This window comes from Chinchilla lanigera, unplaced genomic scaffold, assembly GCF_000276665.1.
Source record: "Chinchilla lanigera isolate Chin_1 unplaced genomic scaffold, ChiLan1.0 scaffold00069, whole genome shotgun sequence".
Taxonomy (NCBI): Eukaryota; Metazoa; Chordata; class Mammalia; order Rodentia; family Chinchillidae; genus Chinchilla; species Chinchilla lanigera.
The window spans coordinates 6,887,419-6,911,512 of record NW_004955470.1 but is presented as its reverse complement, the minus strand read 5'-3'; the positions used below and the strand labels follow the sequence as shown (position 1 = coordinate 6,911,512).

The window sequence follows — 24,094 nt, the reverse complement described above, 5'->3', positions numbered from 1 at the left end:
GCGGTGGACAGGCATCTGATCCCCTGACGCCCACCTCTTTGTCCGAAAGTAGAATCCTTTCCAGCAACGCCCAGTGGCTTTCTGCTCGTTACTGGCGAGAACTGAGACGCACGGTCAGGCTGGTATGACCAACTCCTGCCGGAAGCAGATGGGATTGCCCATTACCTTAGCCTGAGGACCTTGTGTTTTTGGCCGAGGCTACGCACACTGCTGCCCACAGATAAAGGAGGGGGGTCCTGTTAGAGAAGAGGGGTTTGTGGCCCTTGCTCTCATTTCCTTTCCTGCTGCACCTGTGTGTCCTAATCCTGATGCTCAGAGCTCTGGAAGCTGCCCGTGGCCTCTCACCCTCCTGCCTCAGGCTCCTGAGTGCTGGAATGACAGGCGTGTGTCCCCACGCCAGGCTTCCTCCCCGTTTTAACCAGGCCAGTGACTACCAGAGTCCAAAACCACTTTCTAGGGACGTCTTCTGCTCTGTAGCTCTCCGTCTTTGTTGGCTGTGCTAACACCCACACCTAGTGATTCCTAGAAAGTCCTTAAAACACGATCTCACTGTTCCTGGTGGGGGCAGCGAGAAAGAAGTGGACCGGCTACCTTCCAGTCCTCGGGGTGTCAAGGCCTGAGGGGCTGGAGGGGGACTTTCCTGAAAACAGGCTGGGCTGAGCTCCGGGGAGCTCTAGTAGAACTTCCCAAGAGGAGCCGCTGGACCACTATGACGGAGAAGAGACCTAGAGAATAAGGTGCTCAAGGAGGAAGTGTCCCGCGGTGGTGGTGGTGCAGCGCCAGTGAGGTCCCTGCAGAGGCCGATGCTGTGCCTCTGCGGAAGTGGGCCTGGGGAGGCGACTAAAGGTGGGGCAGAGAGAGGAGAGGAATGGGAGAATGAAAGCCAGCCCTTCCGAAGGCCTCGCATGGAGTGGCAATTTAGGAGAAAGACTCAGCGATGGGCGGGCTCCCATCCGGAAAGCCGACTGTCCCACAGTCTGCTCCGGTGTGACTTCGTGACTTTGAAGGAAACCCAGCTGTGAGTCACTTCCTAAAGGGATGTTCTGGTAGGAGTGCTGCTAAGCGATGAGCTTCATGGCTGAGGGACCGTCCCAGAGAGCAATTACACAAACCCGCGTGGTGTATCTACTACACACTGAGGCTGTAGAGTAAGTGCCATCATCTACGTGGTACATCCATGATGGAACCACCTATAGGGCACATGGCTGTATTGTCTTCCGCTGTATCACAGCAGAATGACCTGGTAATGGGAACGGAAGCAGCACTTTTTTGGGGGGAGAGGCTGAGACAGGGTCTCACTATGTAGTTCAGGCTATTCTTAAATTTGATATGTAGCTCAGGATGGCCTGGAACTCTCAGCAATCCTTCTGCCTCAGCCTCCCAAGTGCTGGGATTATAGGTGTGCATTACTATGCCTGGTCAGCAGCCACATTTTTACCAATACCAGTTCTCACTTTGAATCTAGGCACCCCAGATTTTGTTTTTAAAAAATTTTTAGGCACCCCAAATTTTAATCTCTGCTGATTTTTGTTTGTTTTTAATAAAAGGAATCAAGATGCTTTGGAAAATATGGTTCTATGGTTTAGGGCAGGAGCAAAAAATTAAGACCATGATCCTGATGTTTTTCAAGGAGAAATCTGGAATCTGGTTTTGGATACTGATGAGAAATGCTAAAAAGATAAAGCAACAAGCTCACACTTGCCAGGCTGTGTTGATTTGGGCATAAAATAATAACTAGTTAATTAGAAAAGCTGAGTTTATAAAAAGTCATGAGTTCGTGCTTAAAATGAAGCACAAAGTAATTTTTAAAAAGAATAATTTAAAGAGGACTCAATATAGTACACATGCCTAAAATTGAAAAGTGCTCAGGCAAAGCCGGGTGTGGTGGCTCACACCTGTGTAATCCCAGCACTCAGGAGGCTGAGGCAGGAGGATTGCCAAGAGTTTGAGGCCAGTGTGGGCTACGTAGTGAGACCCTGTCTATACAAAAACCAACCAGCCAAACGAAAAAGAGTGCTCAGGCAAAAATCCTACAAGAATTTTTTTCTTTCTGGTTTATTTTTTTCCAGTAAGCTTTTTTGCCAGGAAAAGAAAGTTGTTTATTTGTATAGTATGAAGTTCATGAGAATCTGTCCAAAAAGCCACTAATGGCATTAATCTGGAGGATCCAAACTAGTTGTTTCTCTGGGATGTTAGTGCCTGACCCTGAGAGCTTCGGGCTGTGTGTGCCCAGCCAGAAGACAGAAGCTGAAGAAATGTTGAGCCAAATGCTCAGATGTTAGCAGAGCATTTGGGCCAAAGTGCAGAAATGTCATGCTTAGGGCAGCCTAGTAGTTGGCCAGATCACCGAGCTGCCCACATAAACAATTGTAAAATTGATTTAACGAACTTTAGTTGTCACTAGAGACAGAAGATGCTGCATTTTAATTGAGTTGGCTTTCCGTATCTTAAGCTTATGAGTGTACTTGGTTGTTCAGTTTTGAGCCAAGACTTTATAGTTTTCCAAATAGAAAGGTCATGGCTTTTCTGGAAATAGGACAGGGTTGCAAAAGAGCCTTTTAATGAGCAAAGTTTAATGAATCAAAAGCTTAAGGATTAAAATTTCCATGTATGTGGGCTTGGAGAAATGTTATGCATGAAGAATTTTCTGAGTTTATCCAAATTCGGAACATGTGTTAGATTTAGGCTGGGCTAAATTACATTAGCGGTGTGGTGTACTCCACCCTCTTAACAGTTTCAGCTAGACAGTTCTATCACAAGAAATAGGCTGTTTCCACTGTAAAATCTTGTTCTACTTAGGAGTCGGGTACAAAGAAGATTGAAATACAAATTCTTTTAGAGAAGAAAATGGGATCTCTAAACCTTTGAATTAAAAAGAAACACTAAAAAATAGTGAATCCAGTTTCACAAGAACTTTTTTTTTTTTTTTTTAAACAGATTATTTTTGTTCATTTATTTGTTTTTGTTTTTACTTCTGGTACCAGGAATTGAACTCACGACCTTGCGCTTGCCAGGCAGGCGCTGTGCCACTGAGCTAAATCCCCAGCCCGAACTTTTTGGTTTTAAAATTTTAAGTTCCTTCAAAGAGCAAAGGTTGCTAGTTCAAACAAGTATTTGACTTTTCTTTTCCCATGGAATGGAGCAGTTGCGGGAATAATGAAAGTCCCTTTGGACACACTCTCTTAGCACTCTCTCGTGCTGTTCCAAACGGAGCCCTAGTCACAGAATGGAGAAGAACTATTCATTCCATCAAGGAGAGGGTAGAAGCGCAGAGCTCTAGTGTCTGAGCAATGAAAGGATGGTGGCTGTCTTGGGCAGTGCTTTTGAAAAGGGAGTGCCAGCTCAGTGGTTCTCAAGCCCCGGACCCCAGGGCACCTCATGTTAACACGCTGAGCCTCAAGAGGGGCAATGTCCTTGCTCACACCTTGCACATAGACACCCTAACCTGCCACACACTGATACCCCCGGGTGCCGCAGGATCTCAGCCTGGGCGAGTTTAATAATAGGCAATGAAATGATGCTTTGTGGTAGAATGTCTTGGTCACCCAGGCATAGTGGCTCATGTCTTTAATCCCAGCACTCAGGAGGCTGAGGCAGGAGGATCGTTGTGAGTTCGAGGCCAGCCTGAACTACAAAAAGTGAGTTCAAGGCCAGCCTGAACTGCATAGTGAGACCCTGTCTCTAAAAGGCAAAAAAGAGACAGAATGTTTTAGTCATCTCCATAGAGAACCAATAAGGTCGAGATGTTTCTAGGAACTATTCTTCAGTTTTTATTTTGCTGTCAGTTCTATGGTGCAACATTGTTTTTCTGGCACAAACTTGAAAGACCATGAGCTAGATAGACAGGTGCACAGTCACAGTTTAAAACCTTACATCACCTCACTAAGCGTGCTGCTTGTTTTGGACGTACTACAGTTGAGATCTGGAATATCCCCAAAGGGCCATTACTTGAAGGCTGGTGCTATCTGGAGACCTTGGAACCTTTGGGAGGCGGGGCCTAGTTGAAGGAAGTGACATCACAAAGGGTGTGGCCTTAGGGACTATTTGAATCCTGGCCCCGCCCCTTTCTTTTTTTGTTTCCTGGCTTCCTTGGGCTCCTGCAACTATATACGTACAGTGCCACCCTGAGCCCAAAGCAACAGGACCGAGACCATGGCCTGAACCTTTGCCAGGGTGGTCCAAAACAAACCTTTCCTATCTTTTATATTATGTATTTTCATATTATACTCGGGATTGAACCCAGAGCCTCACATATGCTAGGGAAGCACTCTTGCCGCTGTCATAACCCACCCCTCCTTTTGTTTTGGGTCAGGATCTCACTAAGTAAGTTGCTCAAACTGGCCTCAGACTTGTTATCCTTCTGCCTCAGCCTCCTGAGGACCTGAGATTACAGGAGTGTACTACCGTGCCCGGCTATTATTTTTAATTTTTCAGAGCTGGGAAACACTTGCCAGGCAAGTGGTCTACCTTGGAGCTCAGCCCCCAGAGCCAGCCTCTCTTCCTCAATTACCTGTTACTTTGTCACCGTAGTGGAAAGCTGACACATTCCATTTCCGAATTTTTGATTATCCTTGAAACATCTTGAGATAAAATTTTCCAGATGAAATACGCATGCAAGGATGTACCACAAAGGACAGAGGAAATCGTACAAAGTTGTTAATTTATTACAAAATGTCCACTCACAGAAAAACACAAGAAAACTTTTTATATTTTTATATTTGGGAAAAGAACTGGTGTCTCAGATACAAAATAATTTACACATAATCCATACAATTTTATTTTATATAGAAATAGGTCATTATTACAACAGCTGTACAGTTCACTACACTTCCTCTTATAATTACATAAAATCTTTTCTTTAGAAACATCCCAACTTAACAAAACATACAAAAAAAGCAAAGTGCATTTGAAAAGGAAAAACCCAATTCTTGGAATCATCATGAAGAATAAGTAGAGATGCAGTACCCTCACTTAAGGGGGGCTCCTGGGGTCTGCACCCCTGGGGTGGGAGCCTGACCTGGGGAACCTCTTCCCTTCTTAGAGTTCTCTACAGAATTCTGCATTAGCTGAAAGACTGTGCTTTGCTTGGAGTCCACCTTTGTAGTTGCAATCAACAACGTAAACAGGAAATTGTCCAGTGTTATGGTAGGGGGAATCACCCGGGAGCGCTGGGGCTGAAGAGCTTCACTCCACTAGGGTTGGGGTCTGCAGGGGAAATGGGTCTATGGCTCGGTTACGAACAACCGAGATAGCCTCGCTATCTGATTGGTGGGCCGTGTTTATCAACGTGGGCTCCAAATAAAGTCATGAGACTTTATTATTTTTAAGAACAGAAAGTGCCTAAGTTACTTCCTCGGTGCAGCTGTGCAAATTAAAACAAAACAAAAACAACCATTTAAAAATAATGAAAAATAATCTCTTTATTCTCTCTCTGCAACAGATCTTGGACCCAGTCCTTCTCCAATGCAAAGAAACACGGCTGAGACAGCGAAGGCCAGCTGGGGCGTGGGGACAGGGCCACTGCGTGGAGTAACCCGTGCACCCTCCAGGAAGGCGGCCGGGGCGCTACCTCTGCAGGTGCACGGAGCCCCGCCGCCCGCCTGGGCGCTCGGTTCCATCCCGTATGGCTGTAGAGGGCGCCGAGGAGCTCGCGGCACGGAAGCACGGCCCTCCGCGGTGCATCCAGGCGCTCCGAAATGTACGCAGGTGCCGGAAGCCAGGGCTTTAGCTCAGACCGCTTTCCCGTCTCCCGTCACCACCCCTCGTCCATCGGTCGGAGCTGATCGTGTCCCACTCCAGTGCCGGCGCACTACCGGGGCGGCTGCGGGAGGCCCGACGACTCGGACACACGGCTGACCCTGCGGGGTGGGCGTGTGGGCGGGGGCTGCACGGGGGGTGGCGGGGCGAAGCCCAGGGCCCCGGGCTGCTGGGAGTAGGTGGAGAGGAGCAGCGGGTCCGACTGTTCACTGTGCAAAGAGGTCGGCGCCTGTGCCGGGAAGGAAAGAGAAAGGCTGCAGAACAGGCAGAGGCTGGCCAGCCCCGCCGCCGCCTTCGCGTCCCTGCAGTGCCCTGCGGTTGGCAGGGGCTGGGCTGGGCTCAGACCGAGGGGCTGAGCTCTCTGCCGGCCGGGTGTCCGGTCGGGAGAGGCGGCTTGGCTGCACCTAGCGGCCGTGAGTGGAGGTGAGAGCAGCCTCAGCCCTCCTGGTGGAGGGGAAGAGCTCTCCGCCAACCCTGCGCTTCCCCCGGGCCCAGTGCGCCCGGGCCGAGGCTGCGGGGATGGTTTCTTGTGTTCCACATCTACACGTGGCCTGAGGGGCCTGGGTGATGGGGCCTGAGGCGTCGTGGGGACGGCCAACAGGGCGGAATCTGCACATGTGTGCAAGATGTGATGGAAATGTACACTGAACACTTATGTAAAAAATGATTACAAGCCAGGCATGGTGGCGCATGCCTGTAATCCCAGCACTCGGGAGGCTGAGGCAGGAGGACTGTTGGGAGTTCAAGACCAGCCTGGGCTACAAAGTGAGCTCAAGGCCAGCCTGAACTGCACAGCGAGACCCTGTCTCAAAAAGACAAAAACCAAAAATGATTACAGTAGCAGACACATTGCCACGAATCCCCCCTCAGAATCTTCCCTACTTTCTGAAGCAGTTCTAGAGCCCACTTTCAGGAGTGTCTTTATGAGGTGAGATAAAAAAATGCAGGGAGTTCTGTGGCTCAGCACCATCTGGTGGAAAGGGAGCTTGTAAGAACATGATGCTGTGTCCACATCCACTGGAATGGGCACTGTGGGTCTTTCTGCTGCTCCCCAAAGTCAAAATGACCATGAGAGGCCGGTGTTTCAAAAGGGTTCAGGACATCGGGGCAGCCAGGACAGCACAGCTAAAGACACTCGGAAAGAGAACTCCAGAGCTGCTGCAGAAAGTGGGAAGAAGGAGGGGTAAGTGTGTGTGAGGTGAAGAGGGTATTTTGAGGAGGTCCCATAGCAATGTGTCTTTTACTGAACTATGTGAAGAGTGTAAAATTTCACCGTATTTTTTGGCTACACCGTGGATCTGCATGCTTCCCCTGCTGGTCCTGATCCTATGACTGTCCCTAGCACGGCCTCCACAGCACCTACTGGGAAACACGCTGAGGGTCAGAAGCTTTGGCCTGCAGACGCTTTGGTCTCATATCCTTCTCTTCTTCCCAGTCCATGTCCCCCCTGAGGAACTCAGTACCCCGACCCCACTTTCGGAGCTGCCCAGCACCCGTCCCCCATGCCAGGTCCCTCATCTCTGCTCCTCTCCCTGCCTTCAGGTCTTTCCCGGAGCTGCTGGGCTCTGTGGCAGGTACCTGCAAGGCCTCTTCTCCCCAGCCCCTGCCTCTGTGGAGCTCCCCGCCCGTGCCCTCCCTCTGTGCTCCCCAGAGCCTGGCTGTGCACACGGCCCCAACCCTGAAGTCCTGAGGGCATCGAGCAGGTCCAGAGCTCTGCGTCCTCGCCTGGCACCTGCATGATGCCTCTCCTCCTCCTCCCGCTTCCTCCTCGTCCACCCCAAGTCCTTGCTGTGCCCCAAGTCTGGCAGGTCTGCAGAGCCAAGCTGGAGCTGACCCCACACTGGGGCGTTGGGAGATTGGAGAATTACTGAACAGGTGGCTCACGGCTTTGGAGGAAATTACATCCCACACCGCAAGGGTGATGCTCTCCGTGTCTGTCCCACGGCCCTCAGGAGGCCCCTGGCCCGGCCAGAGCAGGAAGCCCTGGGCACGTGCCGAAGGGGCAGCCTCAGTGGGCCTGTGGCTCCCATCTGAATCCCAGACTGGGGGCTCCCACCCCTCCCACCCTCCCTCCTTCCGGTGTATTTGATACCTTTGTGAAATAGTTTTTGCCTCGTAAGTAGTAAATGTGCTCCATATTCCTGGGCGAGACCCAGTGTCACTCAACATTGTATTTATTAAGACAGTTTGACGGGTATTTAAATGTGATTCATATTTGTGTAAGACTTTTCTTGTTATTTATTTGTTTGTTTATTTATTTAGTGTGAGACAGGGTCTCTCTATGTAGTTCACTGGCCTTGAACTCACTATGTGGCCCAAGCTGGCCTCAAGCTTTCAGTGATCCTCCTGCCTCAGCCTGCTGACTGCTGGGATTGCAGCACTACTATGCCTGGCCTTTGTTTTTCATTTTTGAGACAAAGTCTCATTTAACTGCCCAAGCTAATCTTGAACTTTTCTTTTTTTTGAGACAGGGTCTCCGTAGGTAGTTCAGGCTGGCTTTGAACTCACTAGGTAGCCCAAGATGGCCCCAAACTGGTAGTGATCCTCCTGCCTCAGCCTCTCAAGTGCTCAGATTACACGTGTGCAGCACCATGCTCAGCTCAGCCTTGAACTTGTGATTCTTCTGCCGCAGCCTGCTGCGTAGCTGGGATTGCAGGCGGCTGTGTAAGACTTTATACGTGTACCCAAAAGGCCAGCATCAGCAGGCACCAGGGTCCGTTTCTGCTCTAATAAATTTGGGCACAGCAAGGTGCAGGGTCAGGAAAAGTGAAGGCCTCCCAAGGACCTTCTGAGCATAGAACCATGTGAGTCACTGCAGCCACTCTGCATTTCTCAGGCTCCATACGCACAGATTTAAAAGCCTCAGGCACCAGCAGCAGTTGAACCCGGGAGGACTGTGCGGGGCAGTGTGTCCCGGAAAGCGGGGAGGGGACTTGGCCTTGCTCCTGGCCCCCAACCCCCGCCCCCCATCCCGGTGCCCACTGCCCACCTGCAGGTAGTGCGGCTGCGGCTGCAGGGCCGGCTGCGGGGCGGGGAAGCTGGGGTGCAGCACCGCCTGCCCCATCAGCAGGACGGGCGTCGAGGCACTGCTGCTGGCCGGGTGCGAGTCTGGACTGGGAAACGCGGCCTGGCTCGGTGCGAACCTGCTCGATTCACGAGGGGAGGAGAAAACAGACCCTTTAAGAAAAAGGCACGGGTGTGACACCAGAAGCACAGGAAACACGAAAAATCGGCAAAACGGCACGCAAAACTTCGTACGTGGGGACGCTGTTAGCGGGGGAAGGGCAGCCCAGGGGCGGCGGGGGAGGGGAACATTTGCAAATCCTGTCTGAAGAGAGATGGGCGCTGGGAACAGATCAAGAGTTCCCTCAGCTCCGTCACCCGCACGGCCACCAAACAGTGACACAGCCAACTAGAGCGCAGGCGGGGGCTCAGCGACCTCCCCCGAAGGGAAGATCCGGGTGCCAGACGGCGTGTGATGCAATGGTCCACGTCAGAAGTCGACAGGGAAAAACAAATCGGAACCAAAGGGGCGGCTAGTTCACCTCCGTTACCATTAAAAAAAAACAACAAAAACCTGAGCGGCTGTGATGATGGCACAGTCCTGTAATCCCAGCACTCTGAGAGGCTGAAGCAGGACGATCCAAAACTTGAGCCTAGCCTGGGGAACTTAGGGACTTGGCAAGACCTTATCTCAAAATAAAAAGTAACAAAGATCTGGGGAAGTAGCTGAGCTCGATGGCCCTGGGCTCAATCCCTAGTACCACAAAAACAAACCAAACCAGTAGAAAAAGCGCTTGTTGATAAGGACGCGGACACACCGGATTCCTGTGCACCGGTGCTGGGACGGTCACATGGTGTAAAACAACGCTCAGAGTCCTCAGAAAATTAAACCCAGAATGACCTTGAGATCATTCAGCAGTGCCACCCGGGGTAGGCACCCAAAGATGGCAGGAGCAGGCACCGAGCAGGTGATTGTGCACACGCAAACACCGTTCAGTCATGCTGAGAGGCGGAAGCCACCCGGGTGTGCACCGACGGATGCAACCACACAGCGGAATACTACGCAGCCCCCAAAAGGAGAGGGCTGCTGCTGTGTGCTCCGGCAGCAGGGAGCGTGGGAGATTTAGCATAAGGGAGGCAAACCAGCCACCGAGGGACAGCAGTCTGTGTGGTACCAAAACAGAGACAGAGAACTAGAAAGGGGAGAGCTGGGGTTCACCAGGGGCACAGCTGCAGTCGGGGGAGATGGGAAAGTTCTGGAGATAATGGTGGTGTAAGTTCCGCGGCAGTGTGAGCACGCTCAGTGCCACACAGTGACACACGTCCCATAGTTACAAGGATGAATACTGTACTAGGTATATTTTACCACACACACACTCAGGGGTGGGATCTAGGGAGAAGAGGCAAAAGCCAAAGCCAAAACCAAAACCCTGGCCCAGGCAGGGGACGTCAAGGCAGCTGCCGGCAGGGTGCAGGCCTCCGCCACCCTCCCTTCACGTGTCACTGTTCCCGAGGGAGGCCGGAACATTCTGGCCCTGGAAAGTCCTACAGCAGGGCTGGGTGGAGCTCAGCGGCAGAGCATGCCCGAGGCCTTGGCTTCCGGCCCCACCAGCCCCTCAGTATGCTGTCCCAAGGTTGTGGGGAGACCTCAGAGAGGGCCAGCACGGTCATCTTCGAAGTCTCAGGACAGTGCAAGGGCCCCGGCTCCTCCCCGGAACATGCGCATCATGGCGACTGCAGCCTCGGCCCTTTCAGGTTCCATCGGCGCTGATTAGGAGAGGCAAAGCGTCCCTGCGCCAGAGTCTCTCCAGGGACGGGGCGAGGGGTGGTGGTGGGGAGGCAATATAGGGCCCAGAAACGCTCAGGTCCCGTTCCTGCGGGCTGCCGGGCCCTGTCCTGGATACCTGCGGACCCCAAGTTCCGAAGTTCACACAAGACTGACCCGGGCATTGCAGTCCTATCCTCGCTGCCCTCAAGGGGCCGGAAAATGTTTTCTAGGACGAAGGCTTCGCCCGGGTCTGCAGGAACCCGTGCCTGTGCCTCGTCAGAAGGCAGCTGACACCCGCTGTGGTGCGGGGGATGGGAGGAGCGCAGGCTGTGGTTTGACGTGGACCCCAGAGGTTCGGCTGTTGAAAACTCAACCCCTGGAGTCCCTGCCTGCTAGCGGTGCCTGGGAGTAACCGGGGTGAGAGGAAGTCCTGGGGCGGGGCCCCTAGGAAGGCCCTGGTGGCTTCATGAGAGATCCAAGCCAGCACCCTCACTCTCTGTCCATGCGGTGCCTCTGCCCTGTGATGAGGAGGCAGGAAGGCCTCCCAGCCTCCAGAGTCATGACCCATACCTCCTTACACCTCCACTGTTGCTTTTGAGACAGGGTCTCAAACTATGTAGCCCGGGCTAGCCCCAGATGCTTGGCGATCCTCCTGCCTCAGCCTCCCGAGTGCTAGGATCATAGGTGTGCACCACACAGCCTGCTCCTGAGCATCGGTCTAAGGAGCCGGGTGGAGCCGGCACGGAGACACCCATGCAGCTCTGGTCCGCCCCGCCTGCCCCGCCACCTACTTGACGTGCTGTCCTGTCCTGCTGGCCTCTGCGGGTGGTCTCGCGTCACAGGAGCCGGGCATCATGGGCTGGATGGGCTGGCTCAGCAGCAGCCTTCGAGGGAGGAGAAAGGGCCAGCGTCGGCCAGGTGTCCACCTCCCACTCCGTCCTCAGGGGGGCGCCCCGGGACCACCAGTACCCCACACCCTCTCCTGCCACCTCCTGCAGAGCCCTCGGCCTCTGTCTGAGCTCCGCCTCCCTCCCAGGCACACAGGCGAAGAGGGTACGTGGTGCCTCAGTTTCCCTTTTCACGCAGCCGGTGGGGAGCATCGCACCTGAGCTGCCGGTCGTGGCTGAAGTCGGGGCCCGGCTGGCACTGGCTGGCATCCTGGGAGGTGGGCACGGGGGCGGCCAGGCTCAGAGCCGGGGGCAGCAGTGCCGCAGTGCTGCCAAAGGGGGGCGGCAGGCTGCTGGCCAAGCGGCTGCTCCCCTGAACCACCTGGGGGCCTCGCATGGACTTCGGACCCTGGAGCAGGGAGGAACAAGAAAGAAAAAAATTTAAACTGGAGCTGGGCGTGGTAGTGCATGCCTGTAATCCCAGCGGACCAGGAGGCTGAGGCAGGAGGATCTCAGTTCAAACCCCGCCTTGGGCAATGTGGCAATTTAAGGAGACTGGAGACTAAATAAAAAATTAGGCGGCTGGGGATTTAGCTCAGCAGCACAGCGCCTGCTTGGCAAGCGCAAGGTCTTGAGTTCGATTCCCGGTACCGGAAAAAAACCAAAACCAAATAAATAAATAAATAAATAAATAATTAGAAAAGGACTGGGGCTGAAGCTCAGTATGACGGCTCTAAGGTTAGATTCCCTGCAGCACAAACAAACAAACAAACGCAAAGCCAAAAACCAAACAAAAACCTTAGACTCAGCTCAGGTCATCTCCACAGGAAACCTTCCAAATACAGAGCTCCTTCTACCCACCAGATTTTTTCCCCTGAGATACGGAGTCCTTTCGAGGTTACAGCTGGCTTCCCACTGGGTTCACGGCTCCAAAGGGATCCCTGGGGTCCCTCTGGTCTGGTGTCAGTTTCTCAGTAGCCAAGTAATACATGCGCCTTGAACCAAACCCTGTCTTCTGCTTCACAAATTCTGCCCCAGATGCAAGGCCCCACCAGGCCTCCTGCTGCCCTAGGGTCTTTGCACAAGCTGATCCTCTGTGTGGGATGTCCTGCCCTGCTACTGCTGAGGGCCTGCTTTCCTCTCGGGTCTCTGCTGCAGTATTGTCTTCTTCGGGGAGCTCCTGTCCACCTGTTTAACACCCCTGCACCCTAACTACCTTTCCCATAGTGACACTGAGATTACTGTGATTTTTTACTCCCCACCCCCGTTTCTCTCTGTTCTTTTTGCCCTCCGTGCTCCCTCAGTGTTGGGAAGTCAGTGCCTGGCACGCGGCACCTGCTTTGTAAATCCTGGTCCAGCGGAATCACGCATGGAGGATTTGCTCCCCGGTTCCTGTCTGTCCCCCGATGCCCCTCCCCCAGGGATGCCACAGTGCTTTCCCACAAAGCCCTGCGGGATGCGCAGTGTAAATCCTGCTCGTTTTCTCTTTTCCAGAATTTTCTTGGCTAATTCTCACCCATTCATTTTTGTGATGAGCTTTCAAACAAAAAGCCTCTAGGTTCAGGGAAAACCCTTCCGTTTGGATAAGGCTGGGAGAAAGCCTCCTACACATGGACAGTCAGTCAGCTCTCATTACCCACGAACTCCCTCAACCACTGCTCAGACATATTTGAAAATAATTACGCTTTTACTGAACGTATGCAGATCTTTTCTTCTCATGATTCCTCAAGGGATGCAACTCTTTTCGAGGCACTGTTATCACAGAAAGTGTTTAGGGTCATCTGGGGTGGTTTAAAGGGTGCGGGGTGCGGGTCACAGTGGAGAATTTGTCTGGTATGCACAAGGCCCTGGCTTCCACCCCCAGCACTAACCAGGTCTTCAGGAGGACGTGGGTGGCCTCCATGCAGATACTAGGTCATTTTATAAAAGGGACTTAGTTAGCATCCCCAGTTCGTGGTACCCACTTGGGCCTTGAACCCACACGCTCTGGTGCCGAGGCTGACTGCAGCCCTATCAGCTGCTCCCTGGCTGAGTTCCCCACCGCTGAGGGCAACGACCTGGCCAATCCCTCCGTGCCCTGCAGACACAGGGGCTTAAAGGATGCTCAGGGAAGCCGCAGCAGCCTCGGTGTGAAGGCTGAGGGCAGACGGCTTCCTGCTTCTGGCCTGTGACCCAGGGAGTGGCGGGCCTTGGGACTTCTTGAGTCCACTCCACTCAAGAGCGGGGTGTGCCAAAGCAGCGTGGGGTGGGTGTGTGTGGGGGTTGAGAGTGACCCGGAGGAGCAAGGTGGTCCCGGGTGAAGGGACAGTGAGTGGAGCAGGCTGCTCCGGTGGGCAACGGCAGAAACGAGGAGTGGGTGGGGGATAGGTGTGAGGGTCTAGGGTGTCCTCTGCTCCAGCTCTACCGCAGGATCGAGGTGGAAAGCTGCCTGGTGTCTTCAAGGGCAAAAGTGCAAAATACAGAAGGAAGCCAATATAACTCGGACCTGCAAAGTGACTTTTAAAAAAGTAGAGAAAAATCCATCCCCGTCCAGAGGGACAGCTGCCGTCGTTTCCCAGGTCACATCCTGGCCTGCGAGGTGCGCCTGCTCCAGGGAAGGACCACGCCAGGACCAGCGCGTGCGTACCTGGCTCGCAATCACGCTGGACTCTCTGAGCAGGTGCTGGCTTGTGACCTGGGCCGAGGCCATCTGGCCCGGAAGCTGGGGGCTTGTCACAAGCTGGGGCTGAGACACAGCAGCCACCCTTTGCGACAGCTGCTGCTGCTGCACCTCGGGCCGCTGGGCACTGCTGAAGCTCAGGGAGATAGCCGGCTGCTGCAGGAACATCTGGAGGCGGACAGAAACAGTTGTCAGGGCGGCAGGTGTGCCTCCCAGGTGCACACCTGCTGTGTCCCCTGTCACAGGAAGGAGGCGGGTCTGGGGTGCCCCTGAATGGCTTGGAAATGGTGCATGGACTCAGCTCTAGCCAGAGAAGCCCAGGATGCCCACCCCGGGCCTGGACAGAGTGGTTAGGTTGAGGAGACCCCATCTGTGCCCTCATGAAGGTCATCGAGTGGCTGAGATCTGATGGTGTGAAATAAGCCGGGAGTCAGATGCTTGAGGAGCAATTTGACGCACTTGTGGCAGCTGAAGCTGGCTCAGTTTCTATCTGAAGGCAATGTATGTGGGAGGGCTTATAGCTCTGGGTTCAGTACCTGCAGATTCAACCAGTCTTGGATCAGAAATATTTGGGAAAAAATTCCATCTGTTACTGTTTGTGTCTGGACGTCCCCCCAAAGCCTCATGCTGTCATGGGGCGGGCTTTTAGAGTTTATGATTGATCCATGGGCCAGTGCTGGGGTTATGGGTGTGAGTGCTACACCCTCCCTGGGGCAGGTAGTTTGCATACAATGTAAGGGAGGGAAAGAGGCTGCCCACGTGTCCTTTTCCCTTTTGCTCTTGTTGCTTTTGCTATTTTCCACCGCCATGAAAGGTTGCCCTCTGCCATGTGCCACTCTGCCTTGGAGCCAGCCAAGTATGGACTGAAACCTTTATAAACTGTGAGCTAAGTAAACATTTCCTTCCTTAATTTTGGGAGTCAGGTATTTTGTCTCAGCAATGAGAGAAAAGTAACCAAGACACCATCTGTACCAAACCTGTACAGATTATTTTCTTTACCATTGTCCCTAAAGCATAGAGGACAACAGCTATTCACCCAGCACTTACTGGGATTAGGTATGTGGACGCCACACGGTAACCCAGAGGTGACTTGTGGGGTGCAGGTGGGTTCCATGCAAAGGCCATGCTGTTTCCCATGAGAGACTTGAGCACGGTGGGTTTGGGTTTCTGCGGGAAATGCTGGGACCAAACCCTCATCAGCCCTGAAGGCTTACTGTATTTTATTTAAAAGAGCTTAGTGTTTGGGAGGATTTTACTTGTTAGGTTTATCTGTTTTCTTTGCTAGGTACTGGAAATGTTTGACAGATTCAGATGTGTGAAATCTGCCAGGAAAGGGGTTGATAATACTGATTCTTCATAATCTGCTGAACTTATAAACTAAATCAACACAAAAGAACCACAAGTGGAAGCCTTGTTCCTTTAAGGCCAAATTAGTAGATGTGTAAGAAAAACTGGATCTGTAAGTTGACTCTGGATGTTGAAGAAAAACAGCTTTAAATGATTTTCATAATAATTTAACCAAGTAGCCGGGTGTGGTGGCGCACGCCTGTAATCCCAGCACTCAGGAGGCTGAGGCAGGAGGATCGGTGCGAGTTCGAGGCCAGCTTGGGCTACAAAGTGAGCTGACAGCCAGCCTGAACTGCATAGGGAGACCCTGTCTCAAAAAGACAAAGCAAAAACAAAAACAAAACAAAAAAAAAAATAATTTAACCAAGGACCTATCAATACCTCTTTTAGGAAAATCCCTTCTTTGGCATTAAAAACACCCCCTAAGCTTAGTGAGGTCACCTTCGGCTGTGCGGTTCTCAGGAAACACTGCCCTCTCCGGCACCTGCATGTTCAGCCCCGGGCCGGGACACAGTGACGAGCAGACCCAGCTGCACAGGGGGCAAGTGTGGCCTGGCAGATGAGAACTGGTGCCCACAGGTGCTGGGAGGGGCCCCAGGGCGGGCCAGCTCAGGGCCTCCTTCGTGGTGGCTGGGGTCACTAGGCAGCTACCCAAGGTAGACAGGTGCCACCCTGAGACTTGGCTGACCTACGCTCTTCTCCCGTCTCCTCTTGTGCCCTGCCCCAAGCCAGAAGCCTGCAGTTTCTGTTATTGTCTTTTGTTTGTTTTGGGGCACTGGGAATCTAACTCAGGGCCTCATGCTTGCCAGGCAGGTGCTGCGCCACCGAGCTAAATCCCCAGCCCAATCTACAGTTTCTTAACAGGACACTCAGCGAGAGCTGGGAAGACTCTCGTACCTACCACGCTCGTGTTTGAGGGTTAGTGTTATGTGTAATTCCAGCCAGCTCTTAGTGTATAGCTTGTTTATGCAAACAGGTAACCTATTTCTCACCACTTCCGTGAAAACCTAATGTTCAAACCCAATTACCATACATTTTTGGTATGATACAATTTACATGGATTAGAAATCAAATAAATTTGTGCTTTGTTTATGACACATTCATTACTATCTAGCTGAAGAGAGGTATACTTAGGTTCCAGTCCCACCTTACCCTCTATGAGCAGTAGAACCTTGGACACTCTAAATGTTTAGTTTCCTGATACATAACTCAACAACATTAACAGCAAATACTTCATGAAGAATTATAGGAGCTCAGTGCATGTAAAGCACCTGAGACTCAGGAAATGGTGAATAAATGTTAAGCAATAATAATATAAAAGAGCTTGGCGTGGTAGCTCACACCTGTAATCTCAGGACACGGGAGGCTGAGGCAGAAGGATCGCAGTGAGTGTGAGGACAGCCTGGGCTACATGGTGAGTTTGAGGCCAGCCTGGACTACAGAGTGAGACCCTGTCTCAAACTGCGCCCCCATATAGAAGAAAGAATATTTTTGTTCCTTTGACTCTCGAGGTATATTAAAATTATCTGATGAATGAATGAAAAATACATGAGTGAATGAATAAATGAGTGAAATGTTTTGCTCAAACCATTTCTGCTTGTGCTATGTAATAGGCTGTTTCTGCTTCTCTGTCCCCCTGATGTAGGAGTATGTTCTTGGACACCAGAAAACCTGCTCTGGTTATTGTTATGTCCCTGCAGTGCCCAGCCAGGTACTTGGCGGAGAATGAGTGCCTGCCAGGTGGATGGATGGATAGATGGGTGGGTGGAAGGATGGATGGATGGATGGATGGGTGGAAAGATGGATGGATGGATGGGTGGAAAGATGGATGGATGGATGGGTGGAAAGATGGATGGAAGGACGGAAGGAAAGAGGATGAGTAGAAGGAGGAATGGGTGGAAGGAAGGGTGGGTGGGTTGGGAAAGGATGGGTTGATGGATGGCAGAAAGTACCAATCAAGGGACAGACATGTCGTTTACCATGGCTACAGGTGTCCATGTGGGCATTTACCCGAGTAGCCACTAGAGGGCGCACATGCTCCCCAAAAGAGCAAGAGGTGGCCTTGCCCTTACTGTGGGGCCACAGGCCCTTTTCCAGGGGAGCCGGGGCCTAGCTGGGGCCCCTCATGACCCCAGCAAGATGCAAACACCATAGCCCTAGAGGACCTTCCCTCCTAACCCAATTAAAGGTTCACACTCAGCAAACTCCAGAAACAGGAGGCCTCCCTGACCCTTCTGAAGCTGAGGTAAGATGGGAGGAGTCTACTGAGCCGGGCGCGGCCGGACACCCTTGGGGGGGGGCCTGCTTTGCTGCCACACGCATCCACGCCTCTGATGCCTCAGCAAAGAGTAGAAGTGGGTTTTTGTTGCTGTTTTTGTTTTTTTGAGAGAGGGTCTCATTACGTAGTTCTGGTCTTGAACTCACTACCTAGCCCAGACAGGCCTTGCTCGGTGATCCTCCTGCCTCTGCCTCTCAAGCACGGGGATTACAGGCCTATGCCATCACACCGGCCTAATAAAGTGGAATTTTATGGCTTAAGAAGCTGATTTCCTAAAAGGGTTTTGGGATCAATTTTATAAAAAATATGTAAAAACCAAACCAAACAAAATACAGTTTCCCAATTCAAGGAGGAAAAGTTATCAGAGGGAAAAAAATCCCTAATATTCAAGAACAAATCAACCCTACCCTCACTCATGACTCTTCATTTTTTATCCTCTCACTCTTATGAATTCTTGCCATTTTAAGTCCTAGCGGAGGTACACAGCTGCGGAAGCGGTAGGATGAAACCGCGGGCACGCATGTGTCAGTCTGGGATTCAACAGACCTCACTCTCCTCGCCTCTCTTTCATCCCTCCCGCTGCCAGGAGAATTTTTACTGGCTTATTCTGTGCACATGAAGCACACAGTTGTTTGTTTTTTCTTTTTTTAAAACAAACGCCACAGTTTGCTTAAGCGCTGTGGAATCATTTCTTTAAGTCTTGTGAAGAACAAGAAGGCCGACTGTGGAGGCGGTGTTCTGTGGCTGAGCCTCGGTGGCTTTCCCTGTGCATTGGAAAATTCCATCAGAAGACAAGAACAAAGGAACCAGCTCGAGGAAGGAAAGAACCCACAGGAGGAGCGAGCTGAGGGTCCGATGTCCCCGGCACCCCGAAAGAACTCGGGTGCTCTTCAACACAGGTGCCTTGTGCGTTAACAAAGCCCACCGGTCCTAAGGGAAAACGCCATCTTTCTTTACAGTGGGGGCTCAGAGCAGTGGCTCTGCTGCCTGTTATTTTAAAATCTTGCTGCCAGGGGGAAAGCAGGAGGCAGAAGAGCCCAGGTGCGAGGAGGATGCTCTCAGGTCGCCCTGGCTCTCAGCAGCTTCCGGCTCAATTTCCCCTCCCGGGAGTGTGAAAATCTCATACACTAACTGAGTCAGGCAGAGTCTGGGCTACCAACCTCTCCCTGAGCTCAGGGAGGAAAACATTACAGTGGGGACGAGGTAAGCAAAAGGGGGCAACCACCCTGCTTCTCTCACCAGTGTGGGGTGTCGCTGACGTGGGGGAGGCAGCAGGACGTGAGTGCGGCCTTGGCTGGTGTAGACACCAGGCAGTGTGGACACAGGGTGGGAGGGAGCAGCCAGTGTCCCTCCTGGGTCCTCCGGCCTCCAGGCAGAGCTGCGGGAGACCCCGGGAAGAGATGGCCTGAAAGAGGCCTCTCCAGCCACCAGTGAGACCTGGGAGCCTGCCCGTCAAGGGGCTCCTGAGCTCTGGGAGTGGGGTGGCCAGGTGGGGCAGAGTCTCTGTGGCAGGCATGGGACAGAGGCAGGGACAGTCCTCGGCCGCTTCTACTCCATCTCTCCTAAATGCCTGCAGTTCCCAGGGCAGCTGCCAAGCTTGGCGAGGAGGTCATCTGCACTGAAGGGCTGGGTCCCCCGGCACACTCGTGGACACAACTGTCCTGGCCTGAAGTGACTAAAACTCGGTAAACAGAGTCTATCCTTGAAAGAGAGCCGATCTACTCAGTTTTTCCTCCCCCTAAGAAACTGTTCAATAGGACTCTAAGAACTGACATGTGGGGGTCACAGTGGTATGGTTTCTATCTTGATCCCCTCTCAGGAGCCTCAGGCACTCCGAGGCAGGGCTTTTGGAAGGCGACTGAATTCTGCGGGATTAGAGCCCATGGGCTACTAGGAGGCGGGGTCTGGCGGGAAGAGGTGGTCACTGGGGGCGTGGCCTGGAGGGTTTCTCTCCCTCCGCAGCTCCTCCCTTTGCTCTCTGCTTCCTGTTCGCCGTGAGGAGAGCAGCCCTCCTCCACCAGACCCTCCCACCACACAGCTTCCATCTGGAGGCAGCAGACCACCCAAGGACTGGGGCTGTGAGAATTAAGCTCCCTGGCATCCAGCAGGGTGATCACGTGCCAGACGCATGTGTGACCTTGCGCTGGGGCGGCAAAGAGCGCTTCCCCCAGGGTGAAAGTGAGGGGTGAGGTGCCGTGGGGACCCCGTAAGTGGCCTGGAGCTGGGGACAGGAGGTGGTGCTGCACGCCATACTTTGCCTGTGGAGGGGATCAGGGAGCCAGACTGAGGGCCATCCCAGGACAGGGGGTCACCTGCACGCTGGAGTCCTGCACCAGGCACAGCTGCTCCTGGATCTTGTGGAGCTCTTCCTGCTGCCACCGGATGTTGGCCTGCAGCACCCGCGTCCTCTGCTCCAGCTGGTCCTTGATGGTCTGGAACATGCTGAGTTGTGCGGAGAACTTCCCGCAGAGGGAAGACACAACGCTTCAGAGAGCGAGTTCAGCCTGGCTGGTGGGTCTCCACCACCACTCCCCTCAGCGCTGGACACTTCCCTTCTGCTCCCTTGGCCATCCTTCCTGGCATCCCTACACCACAGGGGTCACGGGGCCCCAGCCAGCTGTCCTTAGGCTGGGATGACCGCAGGTCACATTTACTGCCTGATGGCTGGGAGGCCACAGAGGGGAAGAGAGCCTGGTGAGCCCGCCATAGGCGGGAGCTCCCCGCTGAATCGGGTGGACAAAAGCCTTCGGAGACGAAGGTCGCAAACAGGCATCTGAGAGTTCCTTTTCCTCCTAGGGTGAGGCCGACTGTAGCTGACACTTTGATGGCGTTTCGGGGCCCTGTCTGACCCTGGCTCTCTCCTGTCTGACCCTGAATGCGACCGTGGCTCTCTCCAAGCTGGCCAGGGACCACAGAGGCCTCCTCTTCCCCCTCCCATCCCCGGCTCACTTGCTGCTCTGAACACGCACACCCATGTGGAAGAAGAGACGGCCACTGACGTTCCCCAGGGGGACTGGCAGGGACCTGCAGAGGACCTAGGTCTGCTCTGCTCAGAGCACCCAGTCTCCCAGCTCCTAGGCCCTTAGCGCCGTCTGGGGACAGGGCTGGCTTTAGGAGCGTCCTGCCGGGGACCTGTGCCTGTCACCTGCCTACCTCCTGCGGGGTTCTCCCACAGGATGTGTCAGACGGGAGCAGGGCTCACTCCCGGGCCCCCAGTCCTGCTGGGGCGCTCTGCACTGTGATTTGCCTGTATTCTTTTCCTTTCCTTTTCCCCCTCTCCCTGCCATCCCGCCTGCCTCCCTTCCTTCTTTCCCTCCTCCCTTCTGTTTCACACTTCCCGTCATCCCCTCCTTTGGGGCCCACGGACTTGCAAATGTCTCCGCAGCCTCACTCTTCCTTCTGTGGCCACTGACCTCCTCTACATGGGAAAGCAAGGGGACCCCGAGTTGAGAACACAGAAGGGAAAACCCGGCCCCATTCTCCCTGCCTCTTAATTCTCCCCTGAACCTACTAGCCATCCTTCTGAGGCCAACCCAAGTGCCACCTCTGGGAGGCCACTGGGACTGTTTGTCCTTGATCCTACAGAAACATGGGCCTGTTATGGTGGTTTCTCTGTTTATCCACCTGCCTCTCCCTTTACCTCTGGGAACTAAGAGCAAAGACCTTGTTGCAACCCTCTTTGGACCCCAGCCCCTTGCCCTCAGACTGAGCCTCACTGTAGCTCCCTCAATGTTGTGGAAGCAAGGAAGGAATCACTCAGCAATGCTGTAATTTTTTTTTCGGTGGCAGGAATCAAACTCGGGACCTTGCACTTGCCAGGCAGGCACTTGTGCCACTGAGTTAGATCTCCCGCCTCAGCAATGCTGTCATCTTAAAAAAAGAAAACAAAACAAAACCCAAATATGGTATTTATAGCTCTGGACCCACAGCTTTTAGATCCTTTCAGAGTCTTCTTATGATACTTGGCTTAACTCAGATCTTTGCTAAACACCATGGCCACTTTGGCATCATCAACAACGAATGCTACGTGGACGAGTGGCAGAGGAATGACCAGAGATGGGTATGAGGTGAAACACAGAAAGAGAGCTCTTAGAACATGTGAGGTACGACTGAAAAATAGGTGGATGTTTACATTAAGAAAAACTTATGGTAAAGGACACACTGCCATGAACCCACTTGCTGTGAGCACATGTATCCCAGGGCTCTTGCCACTTTCTGAAGCAGTGCTGGAAGTCCTCCTGTGGGAGTGTCTTTGTTATGCAGTTGTGACTGTCTGATGTCCTGAATCCATTCAAAAAGATTCCTTTCATGCTCATTTGGCTGTGAGGAAGAGCCAGGAGTCACCTGGTGCCAGACGCAATGAATAAGAGGTTGGAGGACAGTGTCATGTTTTCATGAGCCGGCTTTCCATTGGATGGCGCTCGGCAGCAGCGTTCACCATATTTTTGATCTCACCTCATAAAGACACTCATGAAAGAGGACTCCAGAGCTGCTTCAGAAAGCTGGAGGAGGGGCTGGGGATTTAGCTCAGCGGCACAGTGCCTGCCTGGCAAGCGCGAGGTCGTGAGTTGGATTCCCAGTACCAGAAAAACAAAAACAAAAACAAAAAAACCCCAGGAAGCTGCAAGAACCACAGGATCAGCAAATTGGAAGTGCGGAGAGGATTCTGAGGGAGATTAACGGCGTCGTGTCTTTTGCTGTAGTAAATGTTTACGATCTAAGCCTTCCCTGTGCACGGTGACGTCCGCGTGTAGGGGGAGGGGCCAGAACGGCAGAGAAGGACAGGTGTACAGATGGGGCTTTCTCCCTCCACTTGTCCCACCTGCCCCTTGGAGGAGTTGCCCCATTACCAGCCCTGGTTGGGGCCCTCGTGTGACCCACACCAGCGCCGACAGCCCACACCCTCCAGAGGACGTCGCCCGCGTCCCAAGCCCCAGACCCACCTGTGCCACGGGGGCGGGCGGACTCTGCAAAATGGTCTGAGGCAGGAGCTGCTGCGAGAGGTCACAGGACGAGGGGGAAGGCAGAGGCGCCTGGGAGAGAGCGGGGCTTCAGCAGTGGGCCCTGGGGTCCCAAACCCACGGGGGCCCTGGGGCTCTGGCGCAGGTGTGAAACTGAGCTTTATCTTTAAAATCTACTTGGGTTTTGTAATCTGCAAACATCCACATCAATCTTGTTATAAGGCTGGCTTCGCGTCCCCTCCACCCCCAGACCCTCTGTCTCCTAAGGGAAATGGGTCCTCGGGAGGAAACAGTGTCCACCCCATCCGGCCACACCCCTGCGGAGGAGCCTGGGTCCCACACGTACTGGCATCGTGGCCGCCTGGCTGAGCCCGGGCACCGGTACCTCGTGGGGGAGGGCAGGTGAGCTCGGCACAGCTGCGGCGCTGGCCTCGGCCATCAGCTTGGTGGGAGTGGCTGTAAGGAAGCAGGGAACACCCAGGTGACACGCGCACCCCTCTCCGCCATCTTAGCGGGAGGGGACGGTGTGCAGGACACGAGGGCTGGGGTGGACCTCGGAGGGTGGAGGCCACTACCCATGGGAGTGGGCGGAAGCCCCCACACGGAGAGCCCAGACTTCATTTCTGCCACGGGGTCCAGCCACCTGCCGAACAAACACCTTCCAAGGGGCCCTAAAAGGGGCCCCATTATCTGAGCTGCTTGTCGTGAGTGGCAGTGGGGCCCGTGTGGGTAACGGGGATCGAGGCGTGGACAGGGGATCACAGGCAGGAGGGAGTGGAGAGAGAGAGGACCGCAGCTGTCCGGGTACAGACGCACGGGCTGGACACAGGCCCGACCCGGCTCCCGGACCGCCCAGACCTGCACTCACAGGCGGGCTCCGACACGGCGGTGTGAGTGGACTTGTGGGAGCTCGAGGACGCGGATGGCGAGGGGCTGGCGTCAAGGCCTGGGGCGCCAGCGTCCAGCGTGCTGAAGTGTGGCTGGGCATCCAGGCTGGAGTCCTTGTCCTGAAACACAGGCAGGGAAAGCCCAGGTGAGCACCGGCGTGAGGACTGCAGCGCGGCGCACTCTCCAAACGCCTGGAACTATGTGGAATAGTGGGGACAAACCCCTGGCTTCTTGGGGACAATTCTAGACATCTGAAGGAGGAGCAGCTGCACTCCGTAACCTGACCAGCATTGAGATAAGTCACTAAGTTGCTCTGCTGGGCTGGAACTTGTGATCCTCCTGCCTCAGCCTCTTAGCATGCTGAATAATGGGTATATACAACCATGCCTGATTTACAGAGAATTTTTTCTATTTAGGTAGAGTACAGCATTTGAAGTGTTTTTGTTTTCCTTTTTTTGGGGGGGGTATGTGTGTGATACTGGGGACTGAAGTCAGGGCCCTTATACCTCACACTGACCTACATTTCCAGTCTTTAAAAAAAAAAAT

General features: G+C 53.4%; 1 protein-coding gene across 1 annotated transcript in view; it reads right to left on the bottom strand.

The window, feature by feature from the left end:
• Nucleotides 1-4,698: 4,698 nt before the first annotated feature.
• Npas2 (neuronal PAS domain protein 2) overlaps nt 4,699-24,094 on the bottom strand; it is a gene marked incomplete in the record, with an annotated part of 80,274 nt that continues 60,878 nt past the window's right edge. The window contains 9 exon segments of the mRNA XM_013522756.1: nt 4,699-5,986; nt 8,747-8,900; nt 11,320-11,412; nt 11,634-11,824; nt 14,042-14,242; nt 20,012-20,158; nt 22,643-22,732; nt 23,007-23,116; nt 23,529-23,667. Coding sequence (XP_013378210.1) covers nt 5,810-5,986; nt 8,747-8,900; nt 11,320-11,412; nt 11,634-11,824; nt 14,042-14,242; nt 20,012-20,158; nt 22,643-22,732; nt 23,007-23,116; nt 23,529-23,667 — 1,302 coding nt within the window.